This window comes from Entelurus aequoreus, linkage group LG06 (assembly GCF_033978785.1).
Source record: "Entelurus aequoreus isolate RoL-2023_Sb linkage group LG06, RoL_Eaeq_v1.1, whole genome shotgun sequence".
NCBI classification, from domain to species: Eukaryota; Metazoa; Chordata; class Actinopteri; order Syngnathiformes; family Syngnathidae; genus Entelurus; species Entelurus aequoreus.
In genome coordinates, this window is record NC_084736.1 from 69,515,390 (window position 1) to 69,536,586 (window position 21,197).

General features: G+C 43.6%; 1 protein-coding gene across 8 annotated transcripts in view; it reads right to left on the minus strand.

Moving 5' to 3' along the window:
* ank1a (ankyrin 1, erythrocytic a) overlaps positions 1-21,197 on the minus strand; it is a 239,352-nt gene that overhangs the window by 95,699 nt on the left and 122,456 nt on the right. For all 8 annotated transcript variants that reach the window (XM_062051320.1, XM_062051323.1, XM_062051329.1 and 5 more), the window contains 12 exons: positions 10,804-10,902; positions 10,391-10,489; positions 10,027-10,212; positions 7,145-7,243; positions 5,114-5,212; positions 4,937-5,035; positions 4,609-4,806; positions 2,569-2,667; positions 2,388-2,486; positions 2,218-2,316; positions 1,939-2,136; positions 1,759-1,857 (listed from right to left, as the gene is read on the minus strand). In XM_062051320.1, the coding sequence (XP_061907304.1) occupies positions 1,759-1,857; positions 1,939-2,136; positions 2,218-2,316; positions 2,388-2,486; positions 2,569-2,667; positions 4,609-4,806; positions 4,937-5,035; positions 5,114-5,212; positions 7,145-7,243; positions 10,027-10,212; positions 10,391-10,489; positions 10,804-10,902 (1,473 nt within the window). The remainder of the gene's footprint in view (positions 1-1,758; positions 1,858-1,938; positions 2,137-2,217; positions 2,317-2,387; positions 2,487-2,568; positions 2,668-4,608; positions 4,807-4,936; positions 5,036-5,113; positions 5,213-7,144; positions 7,244-10,026; positions 10,213-10,390; positions 10,490-10,803; positions 10,903-21,197) is intronic.

Consider the following 21,197-nt stretch of genomic DNA (forward strand, 5'->3'; position numbering starts at 1 on the left):
AATGCTTCATTCGAAACATTCTGACCCGATCACACACGTTTAGATCAAAATTTCATTCCGATCGAAACGGGTGGTTTAAAGTCATTCGGTTTGTAGCGCAAGAAAACACATTATCCGAAATTATGGTTAGAATTATCCCTACTGCGTATTTCGTTGATGTCAGCTATACTTTGGTGGTGGAGGGGGACTAAATTTAATAGTCTTGTAATGAGTCTTGCTGCTGACTACCCCCATTCAACATGCAGAGAAGTAGCGATATAATCTGTTGAGTTTGTTTCTTTAAAACGAGACTAGAAAAAACTCAAGTATGGTATGGAGTGTCATGTGTCGATGTAACAATAAAAGAAGGGATCCATTTGTTGTCTTAACGAGCGGTTTTATTCACGACATTAAAGCTACTCCAAGTGGTAACTGCTAGCCTCACACACACAATGTTGAGACATGAAGACGCGCCGCAACCCGTAACTAATCACAACATAAAAACCACAGAACAGCTCCATTTCAAAAAGAGAGGTAAAACAAAAGTAGTGAACACAAGGAAAACATTATAAATTAATAACGTCGGACAAGCAGAAATGCACAAAGCCATGGTTGTTAACAGTGGAAGTCTAATGCTTCTTCAGCACCTGCAGTGAGCAAACTCGTCCAATAGATGGCGCCATAGCACAAATAATGACATACCTTTCCGTTTATGTTCGGTTCTGCGCAAGTCAGAGTAAAGTATTAAGATTGAGGTGTGATACATGAAAAATGCACGTCATAATCAGATCCTTTTTTTCAGGGTCCATGTACACAGGAGCATTATAATCCGAATGATGATCTGATTAAATAAATGTTGCCCATGTAGACGTGGCTACTGACAACGTAAACATTTTTTTTTTTAACTTGCTGTATCAAAATCAATGTTGTCATAAATTACAACTGTTATTGTCCAACCTCAAATATTCCACTTAGTAAAAAAATTAAATAATTTAGCTTAGATGATAATGAGTCATATATTGGAAAATGGGACCCAATATTCAAATGTATTTTAACAATTAACTGAATCTAAAATATGACTTATTTTATCTTTGTGGAAAATATTGGACACAATGCAAGTGTAAGCCACTGTGACACTATTCTTTTTTAAAATGTTTTTATAATTTTTTTTATAAATGACTGTAACGATAATGTAAATGAGGGATTTCTAATCACTGCTATGTTTGAATTCTTATTAATATTGACACTGTTGTTGATATTATTCATTTTTGTTTGACTACTTTTGGATTGTTTTGTGTCATGTTTGTGTATCCTCTCAATTGCTCTGTTGATTGCTATTCTGAATGTTGCCGGGCCGGGTTTGGTTTTGGAATTGGAATTGTTTTATCATTGTATTATTGTGTATTATTTTGTTGGACTGATTCATAAAAAAAAATAATAATAAAAAAAAAAAAAAAAAAATATTTCACTCTCCAACTTATGTTTTTAGCAATATTGCATACTTTGTATTTTCCCATTTAAAAAAAAAAAACTATTGTTATTTTTTTACAAAAAGGCCATAAATCATAAGAAAACCATAAACAAAAATAATAAAAATCTGAATAAATAGATAGATCTAAAGTTCTTAAAATATTTCAACCATAAAACTAAAATATTAATTTAACTTTTGACACTTTTGTGAGCGGGTGCCTTTTGGATCCCAATAGTAATCGTCAATCTTAAGGTTGAACAGAGGTTAGGAAGTCTGAAAAAGCACATGTGTAAAACAGTGTCCCTTGCCTTTCCAGCAGCATTTGGGTTAGCTCCTCTCTCCAACAACAGCTCGGCAACATCCACCTTGCCATACTTGGAAGCCACGTGAAGAGGAGTGAAGCCTTTCTGCAAAGGCACCACGCAAGGAAGTTTGACAGTCTCACACAACCAAACATGTCCATCAAGTAGCCGTGGGGGACTAAGTACCTTAGTCATCTTAGTTTGCTGCGCTTCCATGTCCAACAGGATGCGCACGGTTTGCACATGACCCTCCCGGGCAGCGATGTGAAGAGGAGTGTGTCCTGCTGTTGTTGTGGAGTTTGGTTTGGCTTTGTGCTCCAACAGCAGCTTCACAATGTCTTTGTGGCCCATTCGTGAAGCACAATGCAGCGGTGTTTGGTCATCCTGATTTAGTGAATAATAATGAACAATGAGTAAAATGCAGTTGCGAATTCCCACTTATGAAAGTGTAGCTACAGTATCGACCTTGGCCTTGGCATCCACTGGTGCTGCATTCTGTAGTAAAAATTCTGCCACTGCAAAGTGTCCTGCCCGAGATGCCATATGGAGAGGGGTCTCCACTTTCTGCTCATCACACGCAACAGACAGAATCAGATGAACTCAAAAGTCATCACTGCGTCACTTCTATAACTCACCACATTGGAGGCGCTTGGTGAAGCTCCTTTCTGCAGCAGGATCTTCACAATGTTGAGGTGACCCATGAACGATGCCACGTGCAAGGGCGTCAAGCCGGACTGTTTGAAAAGAGAAGTAATTTAGAAAGGCAACGGGCATACAAAACGACGGGCTTTTATAACGACGTGGCGAACACCTCACCTCAGTCACCGCCTCTAATGATGCTCCATGTTTGAGTAGAAGATCTATCACACGCATGTGGTTCTTTTTACAAGCAATATGCAACGGAGTAAAGCCATTCTAAAGAGAGGAAAGAGGATTAAACTTTACGACTGAGCCAAATCAGTGGTGTACCTTCTCTGCTGGCCTAACATAACCAGAAATCATGATCATAATTAAAGATAAAATAATTTTTTTGTTTACTTTCCCTAAAAGTCGAAAAATATTCATATTCTCTTCATGTCATATTATGCTCCTTCCAGTGCTGCTGTTGTTAGTTTTAGTCTGTATCCAATCAGAATTCAGCTAGCTTATGTTGCCATGCTGTACCAAATCTGCCAGAGGCCTTCAGAATCAACAATGCACTCTAAGCGATCGGGGACATACAGTTGATAGACAATTGCGATAGCTAATCAGATCATGCCTTGTTGTCATAAGGCCTTCTAGCTGGCCTCACGTTGAACGTGCTATCGTAATGTAACGACGCTAGTGCCGTTAGCATTAGCTAATATGCTAACACGTTTACGAGTGTCTGTGTTAGTATTATTAATTTACAATTGCATTATTTTTGTGTTGTTTCAGTTTCACAAATTCCTCAGTAAACTCACCAAGACATCTAGGTGAAGTTACTGAGTCTGCTTATCTGATTGTAGAGCTAGCTTCCGCAGCTAGTGGGTCCATGACGATGACTTCTGTTTTGTTTGATCCGCCGTTTTACTGCGGTTTTACAGACACCGTTCCATGTGTGATGTCTGTCGGAGAGTTTTCCTGCATATTTGTACGTGCTATCTTAATGTAATGACGCTAGCGCCGTTAGCATTAGCTACTATGCTAACACATTTACGAGTGTCTGTGTTAGTATTATTAATTTACAATTGCACTGTTTTAGTATTGTTTCAGTTTCACAAATTCCTCAGTAAATTCACCAAAACGTTATTGAGTCTGTTGAGCTGATTGGAGAGCTAGCTTCCGCAGCTAGTGGGTCAATGATAATATAATAATAATGAATTACATTTGTAACACACTTAACTTGCTGAATTTCCCCCAGGGATCAATAAAGTACTTTCTATTCTATTCTATTCTATTGTTAACATTTGTTAAAATCTCAAAGTGCTACAAAATATAATTTAATTTTTTTAAAATAAAAAACAAAAAAAGGTGAAAAATAAAAATAGAAAGTTAGAATATATAAAATAAAATTTAAATAGAAATAAAAACATGAAAAACACTAGATAAACACTAGATAAAACATAGAAACATAGATAAAAATAGAAATAAAAATATGAAAACACTGGATAAAACAGATAGGCAAGCAGTGCATTTAAAAACAAGAAGGCAGAGAAATTAGATAAAAGCTGTGCTAAAAAGGTGGGTTTTTAGTCCCTTCTTAAAACGGTCGACCGACTGTGGTGCTCTAAGATGGTCAGGGAGAGCGTTCCAGAGTTCGGGTGTGGTCGAGCAGAAAGGCCGGCAGCCCATTGTTTGTAGGTTTGTCCTGATGGGTTTGAGGAGGTTGGTGTTTGAGGAGCGGAGGTTGCGGGTAGGAGGTTGAGGGGAAACTACTGTAGGTCCTTGAGGTAGGAGGGGGCGTTGCCGTAGATGCATTGATGTGTTAGCAGGTTAATCTTGAATGAAGATGACTTCTGTTTTGTTTGATCAGCCATTTTACTGCGGTTTTACAGACACAGTTTGGAAGCAATTGAGGTTTGTAAATAAACATTTACAGAATCTTTCTTTGTGAATAACTCATTTCAAAAGGTATATATCTGCGGCTTATAGTCTGGTGCGGCTAATCTATGGGCAAAAATGTTTTTTCTACAATTTAGTGAATGCGACTTTTATCGTGGTGCGCTCTATGGTCTACAATATACGGTAATAGCTTTGAGTCAGTATTTCTGTAAAACCAACTTTTTTCTGACACAACTTTTGGAAGACCTCTCATTAGATTGTAGAGATGCAACTGATGCTGTGGATGGTTATTTTACTGTATGTAGTATTCGTGAAACCGGGAAGCTCACATACCAGTGCCCGCGAGTTGGGTTTGGCCCCCTTGTCCAGCAGAACTTTGGCCATTCTGTGGTGTCCGCAGTGTGCAGCCACATGCAGAGGTGTCAGGTGATCCAGCGTGATGTCATCAATGTCTGCGTTATACTGAAGTAGCTGCTTGACACAGTCCATGTGGTCCCCCTGTGCCGCCATGTGGATTGGGGACAGGCCATTCTGCAAAACAGAGTTGTTGACTTTTACATCTTTGGCAGGGTAGCAGTTTGGCAGGATAATAACAAAGATGCTTTAATATTTCATGTTGCTTTCCAAACAAGTTATCACAACAATGTTTCAGTTGAATCACCTTGGTCTTTGCCTGGATGGGGGCTCCATTGTCAAGAAGAATCTCTATGATCCTGACATGACCGTTTCTGGCTGCACAGTGCAGAGGAGTGAGCTCATCCTGGGCAGAGACAGACTGCATCAATTAGTGGAAGTGGGGAACATGAGGAGATTAAGAGAATGTGCTAAGGTGCAGCACCTTGGTCTTGGCATCTATTTGTGCTCCTCTATCCAGCAGGAGTCGGACCATGATCACATTCCCTCGTCTGGATGCGATGTGAAGGGGCGTGATGCCGTTCTGGGTTCAAATACATATTAGGGATGGGCGATGTGGCCCTAAGTCTATATTGTGATATATAACGCAGCTTATTGCACTAATGATATATTATCTTGTATTTAGATGACAATAGAAACATTTCGAAAACGGGTTACATAGGCTCCTAATTTAGCTGCTGACATATGCGGTAACATATTACATCATTTCCAGTTGCAGTATTTTGTCAAAACTAATATTATTAATCTACTTGTGTATCTACTCTTAATATGTGGTTACTTTCGGCTGCAACATGGTTCTATCTACACTTCAGTTAAACTGTAATGAGCACGTATTCTTCTGTTGTTTGGATATTTCACATTAGTTTTGAGCGATACCACAAATTTGGGTATCAATGCAATGCCAAGGGGCAGTATTAGTCATAGTAGTATCAGGCTGATACTGATTCTTGAAATTTCCAAGATCATTGAATGATTCAAATTTTGATCATGGTTATAATCAGATGAAAACACAGTATGGCAATGTAACAATATTACTTAAATTAAAGTATTTTTTAATTATTTGCTTAAATCCTTTGGTTTTTTACCTTAAAAGACTTATTTCCTGGGTTTGTAAACAATAACAAAAACAACAAAATACCTTTAATAATAAAACATATCAATCGAAGCACTGAAGTATCGACTATATAGAGCAGGGATGGGCAAACTTTTTGGCTCAGGGGCCACGTAGGCGTTTGAAATGTGATATCTTATCTGTTGGAACTAAGAGTAGGCTTCTCACACATGGGCTATTTTAATCATAATACATCTATTTTCAACAATTTCATATCAGAACCTCAAAGAAACATACAAACGGTATTAAAGGGTTAACACTTAAATTCTCTTTTAGTGGGAGCAGTGTTGTTGATCACCTTTTTTTGCCAGTGCGTCCAAGTCTAGTATCAGTTTTGTTGCAGCAATTCCCAAAACAGATCTTTGCTCAATTATGTTTTAATATTTGGCAGGCCGGATGTGGCCCACAAGCCGTAGTTTGCCCACCCTTGATATAGAGACACTATTCTTGGTATCGTTACTGCCGATATAGGTTAGTGGTTAGCATATCCTCCTGCAGTGTGAGGTGTAGCATGTTTAGCTATTCCTCATCCTTCAGTGATAATACTACTTGTAAGAAACAGTTTATTTGCCACCATGTCGGCGAGGACTGCTGACTAAAAAGTGGCTTTGCGCTGTGGAGGGACAATAGTCGTTTGCTTGCTAGCGAGAATGCTACATTGCATCGTTTATTCGTCGCTGTCAAAAAGACACAGCTAGAATGTGTCATCAACAACATGCATTATCATGATGGGACGATAGTGTTAAATGCTCTATTGCACAGGTGTCAAACTCATCTGCCACATAATTTAATATGGCCCGCCACATCTTTTTATCTGTTATTTATTATGTGGTCCACCGCATCATTTAAAGCGGCCTGCTGCATATTTTATGTGTTATGCCGTTTTAATTTATGTGGCCCTCTTCGTCATTTTACATGATATGCTGCCTAATTTAAGTGGCCTGCAAAAAAAAAAAAGGCTGGAAATGATAAAGCACTTTCTAACTAAATGTATGTAATATTCTTTCAACTTTGACATAAAAATGTACTGCATCCAATTGCATATTTTGTTCACTTTAACATTATCTGATCCTGCAACAAGCAAAGCAAGTTATCCATCAATGTGTTAGTAAAAATAATAGTAATTAACAAGAGTTTCATATGCAGATTGTGTAACGAAACTACTCTACATTTATTTTCATATATATTCACTGTTAAAAGCAGCCCCTATTGAGGCAGGCATAGTTGCAATGTGGCCCTTTTGTCTGCCAAATGTATGCTATTTATATTGTATTACGTCTATGTTGCGCAACCCTATTACACATGCATACTAAATACGTTAAAAAATATATAGTAATTCCATACCTTTGGGGTGAAATTGACATTGGCTCCTCTGTTGAGAAGAAGTTGAGCCACGTTTAAGTTTTCATAGTGTGCAGCAATGTGGAGCGGTGTGAATCCAGTCTGCAGAGACACACAAATTAGTTACCTGTCACTCTTTAAATGTATTATTTGAATAACACACTCAGACGGTAGCAGCCCAACACACCCACGTCAGAATCAGAAATACTTGAATAATCCCAGAGAAAAAAAAATTCAGTTTAAGCCTGGGCCAAGGAAAAAAAAGTAACTCATAGCGATAGCTAGGGATGATGTTCGAAACCGGTTCTCCCGGTTGTTCGATAAGAAAAGAACCGATTCCATGGACTCGAATCCCTTTTTGAGAACCGGTTCCCGTAATCGAGGCCACTATAGTAAAGAAAAAGAGTTGGTTCTTTATTCGAATCCCGTCTCACAGGAAATGCCCTGTGGCACGTCCCAGAAAATGATGTAGCTCAGTCATTAGGCGGCAGATACAGAAGCAGCAACAAGGTTTATTATATACTGTGTATACTTTTTTGTATTCTATTTTATCCATCCATCCATCCATCCATTTTCTACCGCTTATTCCCTTCGGGGTCGCGGGGGGCGCTGGAGCCTATCTCAGCTACAATCGGGCGGAAGGCGGGGTACACCCTGGACAAGTCGCCACCTCATCGCAGGGCCAACACAGATAGACAGACAACATTCACACTCACATTCACACACTAGGGCCAATTTAGTGTTGCCAATCAACCTATCCCCAGGTGCATGTCTTTGGAGGTGGGAGGAAGCCGGAGTACCCGGAGGGAACCCACGCAGTCACGGGGAGGACATGGAAACTCCACACAGAAAGATCCCGAGGCCGGGATTGAACTCACGACTACTCAGGACCTTCGTATTGTGAGGCAGACGCACTAACCCCTCTGCCACCGTGCTGCCCTATTCTATTTTAGTTACTTTGAATTTATAACCCTCTGGCGCTGTTTTGTACTGTTTTTGTACGGTTCTGTACTGTTTTTGTTTCTCGTCTGTTTGTAATTGAAATTTATAAATAAAGGTTTAAAAATAACAATAAAATAAAATAAAAAAGAAGCAGCCGGAAAAAACGCCTCAAGGCATGGCTTCATTTTACAAAAAAATACGACGGGGAAACAGCTATCTGCAATTATTGCCAGGCTTCGCTCTCATGTAAGGGGGAGAAGTACAACAAGCATGATGAAACATGTTCAGGCCGTACATAACCTGAACGTTCGAGAAAGGTGTCGTGGAGAAGCAGCGACAGATATGGCGAAGCACGCCCCTCTTCCTCTACTTCAAGCTGCAGCGCCAATTCCAGTGAGAGTGCTGGTGAGTAACTAACGTTAACTGTTGCCGGTTAATTTCCATATCTGCTCACTCGTAGCCTTTAGGCTAAAATAAGGTTACCTCTTATGTCAACCAGGACTGCAGTAATGTTAGCTAGACTAACGTTACCTAAGCATAGTCAGTGGCTAACAGTAACATTAACGTTAGCCTTTTTGTAGGTGTCTGATAACGTTAACGTTATCTTGTAGCCTACACCACTCCAGAGTTTGCAGGTCTGTCTAATAAACTAGTGCTTTCTTTCTTTCTTTAGTTTATTCCGTGCATGAACACACTTACAGCATAACACATCACAGTTTCATATCATTTCACTTTACATCATGTCTGAAAAGGAGTAGGAAGAAGTAAAGCTTATTTAATCCTACCCCTTTCCCACTTCACAGCGTTTACAAATATATACATCATTTACTGACCTTTTTATAATAAAATAACATCTGTGAATTAGTATATACAACAGTTTTGTAATAATTACTTAATTAATTCAGTCATTATTAATATACTGAGATGAAGAATATATTATTTTCAATAAAGTTGAAAGTATTTCTCATAATTCTTCTTTGTACTTTGTAAGCACTATTAATTTGAACAACCTCTTAAAGTGGATCATATCAGTACAATGTTTAACTTCATTACTTAATCCATTCCATCATTTAATTCCACATACTAATGCTAAAGACTTAATAACAGACACCCTAGTCTTCACATTCAGCTAATTTCCCCCCTAATTCTATGCTGTGTCTGTCCCTCATTTTCCCTCCAGGACAAGGACGTGCAGTCATTCCTGGAGGAGGCCACACTGTTGGACCCCAGAAGGATGTTCCAATAGCAGCAGAAGTGCACTTTTTGGAGAGCTGTATTATTTTCAGTTTTGTGCCCAAGGGACTGATTTTATTTAACACTATAGTATTATCTATACACCTATAGTGATCACAGAGACAGGTTGTTTTTGTGTTACTGTATATATTAGTTTTTCTGAAAAATCCCACTTAATATACTTTGGGTAACAACAGTCAATATTTTTTTTTTTTTTTTTTTTTTTTAGGGGGGTAACAACAGTCAATATTTATTTATTTATTTTATTTTATTTTTTTCTTATAAAATAAAAGTGAGCTTTTGTTAAACCAAATATTGTGTGTTTTTTTTCCATATACAACAACCTATCTGGATTCGATAAGAGAATCGATAATGAATCGGTTCGATAAGAGGATTCGATAATGGGCTCGAACTCGATAATTTCTTATCAAACATCATCCCTAGCGATAGCACACAAACGTGTGTAAGAGGGAAACATTTAAGAATACAAAGGACACTAAAGACATTAAAAGAGCAGAGATGATGCAACCAGCCACTACTACACACAGCCACAAAAGAAAAACAACAATAAAAAAAAACATATACACTGTGGTGGCTTCTGCAGTGTTCCACGCCATCGTCTGCTGGGGTGGGCGGGAGCATGGCCAGAGACAGGAGCCGACCCAACAAAGCAACCAAGAGAGCCGACTCCACCCTCGGTGCACACATACCTTGCTGAGCACGTCAGGGTTTGGGTCGTTCTGCAGAAGCACCGCAGCCGTGCGTGTATCGTCATTGCGCGCTGCAATGTGCAACGCGGGGAGGCGGACCTTCCCCTTGGTGCCATAGTTGATGAGTAGGGCAACAATATTCTCATGGCCTTGCTGCAGAGCCACAGCCAGAGGGGTAAATCCATCCTGCAGCACAGAGAGGACACTCAGAAGGAAGGTTGATTAGAGTGACAATTAGACAGGTGGGGTGGGGGGGAGCTGATGAGTACACAACACAATGGAACGACAGCACGTCAGGATCAGCAGGATAGAATTGAGGAATTTGTCGGATCGCTGATTGCAAACGTCTCTCAATCTTTGGTACCTCGGTTGGGACGCTCTGATTAGCCCCATTCTCCAGAAGAAACTTCACAACCTCTAGATGGTTTTCTTGTGCAGCCATGTAGAGTGGAGTGAAACCCTTCTGTCTCAGAAACACGCACAAAAGACACACACACACACGCACGCACACACACACACACACACACACACACACACACACACACAAGCACACACACACACACACACACACACACACAGCAGAGAAGCCACAAGCAAACCAGAGCAACACGAAAATAGAAAGTTACAGACACACACAAAGATGCAACACCAATACACAGAAATAAAGGAGCAGTAGACGTCATTGCTATCGTCAGTACAATGGCTGCACACTATAGGTGCTTGATTGAAAAGCTGACAGATCGTAGCTGAGAGAGACAACACAGCACGGAGCCTCACCTGGGATTGAGCGTTGACGTTGGCCCCGTAGTTAACCAGCTCCGTGACCACCTGCTCTTGGCCCGCCAGGGCCGCAATGTGCAGGGCCGTGTTTCCTTTCTGGGTGAACACAGATAGAAAACAGTCTGGTCATACTGTATGCAAGCATCATATACGTTCCATTTTGTCCACCAGCGACGCTGAGATCATTATTCATGTCTTCGTTACGTCTCGTCTCGATTGCTGTAACGTATTATTTTCGGGACTCCCTAAGTCTAGCATTAAAAGATTACAGCTGGTACAAAATGTGGCTGCTAGACTTTTGACAAGAACAAGAAAGTTTGATCATATTACGCCTATACTGGCTCACCTGCACTGGCTTCCTGTGCACTTAATATGTGACTTTAAGGTTATACTACTTACGTATAAAATACTAAAGGGCAATGTTCCCTCTAATTGTTCATGTGTCTGAGCAAACACAAAAACTCCCTGAGCATTCAGTGGAGCACATGTGAGCAACATCACACGTGGCAATACCAGCAGCACACCTGTCTCAAACCAATCTTTTATAATAACACTCAAATGAGAGGGTTAATTTTTATGAGATTATTTTGTAATATTAGTGATTTGGCCCACTGGTAATGAAAATAAAAGAAATCTTGTTTTTCATAAGCTATGGATTAGTATTGTACAATATGTCTGGGTGGGGGTCCTGCTTTGGAAATCATTTGTACCCCTTTGAGAGATCACATTTAGTTCCCCTTAAACATCCTCATATTGCACAATGAAATGTAAGCATAGAATGAAGTGTGCATTCCTGTAACTTTCTCTAGTAACAGCATTCCATGATTAATATCAATAAATTAGCATTAATAATAAATGACAGTAGAATAAGAACACGTATGACTGAGGAGACATAGTGTAACTTTGTGTGGTGTTTGAGTTGTCCGACTTTTTGTGTCGCCATAAACGCACCAGTGGCTTAGTGCTATGCGTGTTGGTGACAGATGACAAGTTGGTTTTGGGCTGGTTTGTACGGCAGAAAATGACTAGTTTTTCGAGATAGAAGTTTTTTACTCATGTTTTTGGTGTGGTTATGGCCGAATATAAACAGTTTTGCTCAATAAAGTGATCGATATAATTCCTGTCCTCGAAGCATCTCGATAGATGTTACAATAATTGAACGGTGTTCAATTGAACGGTGTTGACGAACACCGTTAGGGCCGCTTGTTGTCACTGTCACTCAGAGTTGCATTGCAAAAGTACACATAATAAATGTGTTTATTTTGTTTAGAATTCAGATGGGATTTGATTTGGTGCGCGGCATATATTTGCTGTGCGCAGAGGACGCTTGAGCAGTGCGCAATTGCGCAGGCGCGCACCTTAGAGGGAATGTTGCTAAAGGGTCTAGCTCCATCCTATATTGCTGATTGTATTGTACCATATGTCCCGGCAAGAAATCTGCGTTCAAAGAACTCCGGCTTATTAGTGATTCCCAGAGCCCAAAAAAAGTCTGCGGGTTATAGAGAATTTTCTATTCGAGCTCCAGTACTATGGAATGCCCTCCCGGTAACAGTTAGAGATGCTACCTCAGTAGAAGCATTTAAGTCCCATCTTAATGCTCATTTGTATACTCTAGCCTTTAAATAGACCCCCTTTTTAGACCAGTTGATCTGCCGTCTCTTTTCTGCTCTGCCCCACTCTCCTTCGTGTTCAAAGTCGGGACCTGGGATGGACCACTCATCTGTGCATCAGTTGAGGACGTCTATGCACTGCTGACTTGACTCCACTGAAGATGATCTCCTGCTGGCCCCACTATGGACTGGACTCTCACACTATGATCTAGAGCCACTCGACGTCCATTGCACCGGTCGCCCAGGGGCGGGGGTCCCCACATCTGCCGTCCCCCAAGGTTCCTCATTGTAATCCCATTGGGTTGAGTTTTTTCTTGCCCTGATGTGGGATCTGAGCCGAGGATGTCGTTGTGGCTTGTGCAGCCCTTTGAGACACTCGTGATTTAGGGCTATATAAGTAAACTTTGATTGATTGAATGATTGATATACGGGAGGTGTGGATACTATTACCAAATGTAACACTGCTACCTTCAGACTCATAGCAGATGATCAAAATTTCACTAACAATTATGTTCTTTTTGCTCATGAAAATGCAACTGGCACTCATTTCTCATATTATCAATTCGTTTTTGAGTAAAAGGTAAATAGGTAAAAATACCGGTACTTAGAAGGCCCCTTTTCCATTGCTAGACTCGTTATGTCGCCCCCTCTTGGTGTGACGTCATCTACAGAACTGGATCCCCTTTCCCCGACAGTGTGGATAAAAGCATGTAAAACTATTATTTTGATCACTTAATTGCTTTTTTGTTGTTGCCCTGGGCAAAGTGATATGGCTAACTTTAGGAGCAAAAACTAAATATTAAAGAATCTGTAAATGTTAAGGAATTCTACACCAGTTTGGACAAACATGGTTTCTTTGCACAACTGCTCTGATTCAAGTTCTGAGTTGGAGATTTAGATTTTTTTCCGATGAAGAAGCCGAAGAAGGCTGATTAGCCCCCAATCTCAGACTTCAACTGTATTGTTTTGAGCCTCAGGCCTAAGAGGGGGAGGTCTAGGGAACGAAATTACTGCCATAACTCCACAAGCACACAAATGGATTTGCATGTAGAAAAACAATGTTCTTCAAGTTCAAACAATTTGCAAGTACAAAAACAATTGTTTTTTCTACAATTGGAAGAAAATACAATTGTTTTTCTACTTGCAAATTGTTAGGCCTCCCCCTCCTCGGCTTAAGGCTCAAAACAATACAGTTGAAGTCTGCGATTGGGGGCTAATCAGACTTCTTCGGCTTCTTTGATTGGAAAACAATCTAAATCTCCAACTCAGAACTTGAATTTCACTCCATAAAGGCCAATCCTGACTGGGGTACTGACCTAGTCCTGTGGTCCAACTCCCAGCACATCGTGTACTTCGTTGAACTCACAGTCCCTTGGGAGGATGCGGTGGAGGAGGCTTTTGCGCGGAAAAAGCTCCGGTATGCAGAGCTCGCTGCAGAGGCTGAACGGCGAGGCTGGAGAACACAAGTCTGCCCTGTAGAAGTCGGATGTCGGGGCTTTGTGGCAACATCAACAATAAGGCTGATGAGGGACCTGGGAGTTGGCGGTCAAGCTCTACGTCAGGCCATAAAGGAAACATCGCGGGTGGCAGAGCAGAGCAGCCAGTGGCTCTGGCTAAAGAGGAAAGACCCCAACTGGTCACCAAAATAAATCAGTACTCATGCTGAGGCTGGTCAGATGCAGAGGGGGGTGCTTCTGGGACGCCAGAATGCACCGCTGAACCTACTTGAGGCGTCGTGGGCCCAGTCAGCGAAACGTCTATGAGAGTAGGAGCCCACTTGAAAACCCTAATGATGTGTCTGCCCAGCCTGCAGCAACATAGATAATAAGTCAGTGTCTTTAAGTCTTCAACACGGGAGGTGGGAGGTGGCACTCTGGATTTTAACATCTTGTCCTGTGTATTTGGAACATTCACCCTGGAGTCATCCAGTGACTGCCGTGAATAGAGTGGCTGACAACAAGGGAAAGACCATGTGACTGCTGGAAAGACAGCTGATAGGAGGAAATAGACCCCACCGGGGCAGGCATGGGCTAGCTACCCATGTCGGCAGGATCCAATAAGTATTTTGGAGACACTCACCAATTGCTACAGACACAACTAAAGAGAGAATACCCCTAGAGTCTGCGAGAGCGGGGGCGGAAGATGACTCATCGACGGATACCATGGTTTTAGACCCAGGAACGGAAATGACTACGAGGAAGACTAGCACTGAACAAGAAAAGGCACAGCATTATCTTCAACATTGGAGAAAAGGCTCCAGGTCTGTTCCTGTGGTTGGAAGAAAATAACATCTTCACGGGGCTTGAAAATACATCAATGAAAGAAAGGGTGCATGAGAGAAGGAAAACAGGGATCTCGTACTTATTGAGAAGTCAATCAAATCAGTCGAATGAAGTCCAGCAACTGGAGTCTCACCAAAGATTGCAGGACATCAGCCGCCCTGAGGAACGAAACTCAAGCACATTGACAGATGCACAGGAAGGTGCAGAGCCCATCCAGCCAAGGAAACCTGCAGTGGAAAAGAAGATCAGCGGGAGAAAATCTCGGGTGAAATGGCCCGGAGCCTCCGAACAGAAAGAATGGGCAATCATAAACTCAGACCTAATCAGCATCCTACATGGACTAAAGGGCACAGTCGAAAGAAAGCTTGACAAGATGGGAGACATCATCTACAACTATGGGGCAGAGTGATATGGGGCAAGAGTCAAAACGGCAAAGGTAGTAGCACCACAATGCAAGTCCAGACGGCAGCAGGAGATAGAATGCCTGATTCGGCAGAGAAGACAACTTAAGAAGAAGTGGAGGAAGGCTTCAGACAGTGAGAAAGAAGGCATTAACAATCTCCAGGGAAACATCAAAAGCCGGTTAAAAACCCTTAGACGAGCAGAAAACCTGCGAAAACAGCGGAAAAAGAAAGAACGTGCAAGATCAAGTTTTTTCAAGGACCCCTTCAAATTTGTGAAATCACTTTTCACTGACGAAAAGGGGGGAACCTAAAAACCTCTAAGCAGGAGCTGGAGAAACATCTGGAAGAAATGTTTGTGGATGACAAGAAGAACGTGCAGACAGCTATTCCATCGGACATCCCACCAATTGAACAACCACAACACCAGATGGACATTAGCCCCCCAAAGTGGAGTGAAGTGGAGAAAGCAGTAAAGCGGGCGAGAGCATCATCAGCCCCAGGGCCAAATGGAGTTCCGTATCGACTATACAAGAGTGCCCCTGATGTACTTCGCTTCCTGTGGCGGCTAATGAGGGTGGCTTGGGAGAAGGGAATCATACCCAAAGCATGGCGTAGGGCCGGAGGAGTCTTGATTCCCAAGGAGAAGGAATCTAAAGATATCAGCCAGTTCCGCCCCATCAGCCTCCTCAATGTCGAGTGTAAGATTTTCTTCAGCGTAGTTGCCCAGAGGATGACCTACTACCTGGACAAGAACAGATTTGTGGATACCTCAGTCCAAAAAGCAAAAATCCCAGGGTTCTCCGGATGCCTCGAACACACCAGCATAATCTGGCATCAATCAATCAATCAATCAATGTTTATTTATATAGCCCTAAATCACAAGTGTCTCAAAGGGCTGTACAAGCCACAACGACATCCTCGGTACAGAGCCCACATAAAATCCAGGCTGCGAAGAAAGAGAGGAGAGATCTCCACATCATCTTCCTAGACCTTGCCAATGCATTTGGTTCTGTCCCACACAGTTTCCTCTGGGCATCCTTTGACTTCTTCAGGATACCAGAGACCATCACCAACCTTGTCAGGGCATACTTTGAAGATCTGCAGCTCTGTTTTACCACGCCAGACTTCACCACCACTTGGAACCATATGGAGGTTGGAATAATGGCAGGGTGTACCATCTCCCCGTTGGCCTTCATCATGGCAATGGAAGTCATTATGCGAGCATCCAAGTGGGTAGTGGGTGGCGAACAGCTGAGTTCCAGAATTCGCCTACCTCCTCTCAGAGCCTATATGGATGACATGACAACCATAACAACTACAGCACCCTGCACCAGGCGCTTACTAGGGAAGCTTTATGAGAACATCACTGGGGCCAGAATGAAATTCAAGGCCTCAAAATCAAGAAGCATCTCCATCATCAGAGGCAAACTGACAGAACAAAGGTTTCTCATTGGTGAAGAACCCATTCCAACTGTGTCGGAGAAGCCAATTAAGAGCCTGGGAAGGTGGTATGACTCAAATCTGAAGGACACTGAGCAAGCAGACAAGCTAAGGCAAGAAGTCACCAAAGGTCTGAAGAACATTGACAGATCTATGCTGCCTGGCAAGCTGAAAATCTGGTGCCTCCAGTTCGGGTTACTACCCCGCCTCATGTGGCCACTAACCATGTATGGTATCTCCCTCACCAGAGTGGAGAAAATGGAAAGAACAATCAGCTCTTATGTTAGAAAGTGGCTAGGTGTCCCTCGATGCCTGAGCAGCATCGGCCTGTATGGTCATGGATTACTCGAACTGCCTCTCTCTAGCCTGACAGAGGAGTTCAAATGCTCCAAAGTGAGGCTCGAGATGACCCTAACAGAGTCGAAGGATACTGTAGTCCGAGCTGCTGCCCCAAATCTGACAGCAGGGAAGAAGTGGTCAGCTAAGAACGCAGTACAGCAGGCAAAATCTGCTCTTCACCACGCTGACATCGTGGGCCAAGTCCAACATGGAAAAGCCGGATTGGGATTTGGAGAGACACGACCTTCCTGGAATAAGGCATCCTCTGCTGAGCGGCGCAAGTTGCTCGTGGCCGAGGTCCGTCGACAGGAAGAGTCAAATAGATATGCCAAGGCTGTGGCGCAAGCTAAGCAGGGCCAGTGGACAAGGTGGGAAGGGGTGGAGAAACGGAAGATCAGCTGGATGGACATATGGGAAATGGAATCGAGTAGGGTAAGTTTCCTACTTCGAGCAACCTATGGTGTCCTTCCCACCCCCAAAAACCTCAACCAATGGCTGGGTGAAGATCCATCATGCCCCCTGTGCTCAACACCAGCTACCCTCAGACACATCCTCACTGGGTGTAAAGTGAGCCTCTCCCAAGGACGATACACCTGGAGACACAACGAAGTACTCAAATGCTTGGCAGCAACCCTGGAAAGCAGGAGAACAACCAACAACTCCTTGCCACCCAGGACACCCAACCTGAATATGCCAGTTGCCTTTGTTAGAGAGGGGGAACGAAGGCAACGAAAGACACCATCAAGGCCCAGGTTGGGACAGCTGGAGGTAGCCCGGGACTGGCAGATGCTGGTGGACGTGTATAAGAAACTTATCGTTCCACCAGAGATAGCAATTACTAACTTGCGGCCTGACCTAGTCCTGTGGTCCAACTCCCAGCACATCGTGTACTTCGTTGAACTCACAGTCCCTTGGGAGGATGCGGTGGAGGAGGCTTTTGAGCGGAAAAAGCTCCGGTATGCAGAGCTCGCTGCAGAGGCTGAACGGCGAGGCTGGAGAACACAAGTCTGCCCTGTAGAAGTTGGATGTCGGGGCTTTGTGGCAACATCAACAATAAGGCTGATGAGGGACCTGGGAGTTGGCGGTCAAGCTCTACGTCAGGCCATAAAGGAAACATCGCGGGTGGCAGAGCGGAGCAGCCAGTGGCTCTGGCTAAAGAGGAAAGACCCCAACTGGTCACCAAAATAAATCAGTACTCATGCTGAAGCTGGTCAGATGCAGAGGGGGGTGCTTCTGGGACGCCAGAATGCACCGCTGAACCTACTTGAGGCGTCGTGGGCCCAGTCAGCGAAACGTCTATGAGAGTAGGAGCCCACTTGAAAACCCTAAGGATGTGTCTGCCCAGCCTGCAGCAACATAGATAATAAGTCAGTGTCTTTAAGTCTTCAACACGGGAGGTAGGAGGTGGCACTCTGGATTTTAACATCTTGTCCTGTGTATTTGGAACATTATTTGAATGTGTAAATAAAGTTGTTTGAAATAAAACCTGCTGGCTCCCTTTGTGAAACAATATGGCATGGTAGCAACAAGCACCGATTAGCTCACTCACGCCACCCAAAGTCATACTGACCTGATGTGTGTGGCTACTAAGAGTACTACAGCGCCTCTTGGCAGAATTGTTCTGTGTACAGTGCATCCGGAATGTAGTCACAGTGCTTTGCTTTTTCCACATTTAGAATTTGAATTTCTTTACATTTGTGATTATTTCCTCTTTTGTCACATTGTTGAGGAACATCAAGTTGGGGTTTCAGTCTATGGTTCAATCCAAGTCTTCAACTGATCCATCATCTACTTCTGGAATCCTTTGTTCTATAACAGGGGTGTCAAACTCATTTTAGCTCAGGGGCCACGTGGAGGAAAATCTATTCCCAGGTGGGCCGGAATGGTAAAATCATGGCATGATGACTTAAAAATAAAGATAACTCCAGGTTGATCACTTTGTTTTACTTTGGCCAAAAACAGAACAAGCACATTATGAAAACGTACAAATCACAAATAATCCTCTGGAAAAAACACTTCTAGTTTGTTGAAAACTCTGAGGAATTTAGTGCAGTTTCAAAACACACAATGAGCTTAGACTACGTCTCAGTGGATCTACAAAGCCAGGATTAAACTTTAAGTCACAGTCTTTCTGGAATTCCACAAAAAACACAACATGTAAACTCTTCGAGGTATCAAATACTTCCTTTGTCATGTCCACATATCAATCCAGTGCTAACTCAACAAACCGTAAGAAACGGAGGTAAAAACTATTCAAAAGGGTTAAGTTTACTTTTCTCGTGTTTGACAGAGATATATTGGGGCAACGAGGCTGCCAAATGACGATTTGTTTGAAGCATAAGACATAAAACGGCAGGTTTTAAGCTTCATTTGGGTCGAGAAGGAGGAGCCACAGTCACCTTTACTGTGTACCTCTTCCTTGGCCCGGGTATAAACCGTTTGCTTGCCTAACAGAATTGCAATTGTGACATCCAGTGGACACATTTAGAACAGCAGTTTCTTTCGTTCAAATAAAAAAGCAGCTCATTTTAATACTTGGCAAACTCCGTAGGTTTGACACCCCTGTTCTATAATATACATACTGTAGCGTTGAACGGGTTTGACAAATGTCTTTGCTTGAAGATGTCAAGAAATGCTGACCCAATGAACGATCGGTTCAACTTTTAATGATCAAGCCAATTTTTAAACACACACACACAAGTGAAAGCACAGCATACTTAGTCAACAGCCACACATGTCACAGTCAGGGTGGCCGTATAAAAACAACATTAACACAGTCACAAACATGCACCACACTGTGAACACACACCAAACAAGTAGACAAATACATTTTGGGAGAACATCCACACCGCAACACAACATAAACACAACAGAACAGATACCCAGAATCCTTTGCAACACTAACTCTTCCGGGACGCTACACAGCCCCCACCTAGCTGGGTTCGTTGTCCCCAACAGCCCATGCGTTCATCACAAAGTCCCGCAAGTGCTGAGGCAACCGGCGTCGTCGACGCCCCTCTGATGGCGGCTGGCTGCTACCACTGTCTGCAGGTAGGTCGGAAGGGGGTATTACCTCAGCATCCTCATTGCTCCCTGGGGGTATCTCCCTCTCTGGCAGAGTGGTTGACTCCAAGTGCCCCCGGCTCTGGTCCAATGGCTGGTATGGGGCCAAGCGGTCTCGGTGCAGCACCACCAGCCGGTTCCGAGGTGCCAGTCGTATCCGATAGACCACGTCGGACAACTTCTGGAGGACCTTGCAGGGTCCCACCCAGTGGCTAGTGAGCTTTGGGGAGAGTCCTTTCTTTCTCACCGGGTTGTAGACCCAGACATGCGCGCCTGGTTCAAAGTCCTGGCCTCGACTGCGGAGGTCATATGCCCGCTTCTGTTGGGCCCCAGCCTCCGTCAGGCTGGTGCGGGCAAAATCGTGGGCCTCCCGCAGCCGCTCCACAAGGTTGTAGTAGTAGTCCAGGCCCGGCGCTCCTCTCACTTCTGGTTCTGGGGCTGGGCCAAAAACCAAATCAACAGGCGTGCGTAGTTCGTGACCAAACATCAATGATGCAGGGGTGCAACGTGTTGACTCCTGCACCGCTGTCCTGTAGGCCCAAAGAATGAGTGGGAGGTGTAAATCCCAGTCTCTCTGCCGCTTGTCGGTGAGAATGGCAAGTTGTGTGGCCAAGGTTCTATTAAAACGCTCCACCAACCCGTCGCTCTGAGGATGCAGCGGCGTGGTGCGAGTCTTTTTCACACCCAGGCGACGGCACACCTCCTGGAATACCTGGGACTCGAAGTTCCGTCCCTGGTCGCTGTGCAACTCCTCTGGAGCTCCGAATCGGCAGAACATCTCCGAAACCAATCTCTCTGCCGTTGTTGCAGCGCTCTGGTCGGGTACCGCATACGCTTCTGGCCACTTCGTGAAGTAATCCATGGCCACCAAGATGTAACGGTTTCCACTATCAGTGACCGGAAATGGGCCTAGAATGTCCACACCCACTCGTTCCATGGGGGCCCCCACCTGGAACTGCTGTAGGGGAGCATGGGAGCGGCGTGTGGGGCCTTTCTTTGCTGTGCATGCATCACAGCGGTGGACGTGCATCTCCACGTCACGGCGACAGCCCGGCCAGTAAAAACGCTGCCTCAGTCGGAGCAAGGTCTTGGTCACTCCAAAATGGCCAGTCCCTGGGAAGCCATGCATCACTTCGAGGACCTGAGGCCGCAGCACACGGGGCACCACGAGTTGGAGGGCAGCATGTTGTCCTGTCGGAGCTTCCCAGCGACGATACAGCAGGTCGCGAGACAACAGGAGGCTGTCCCACTGG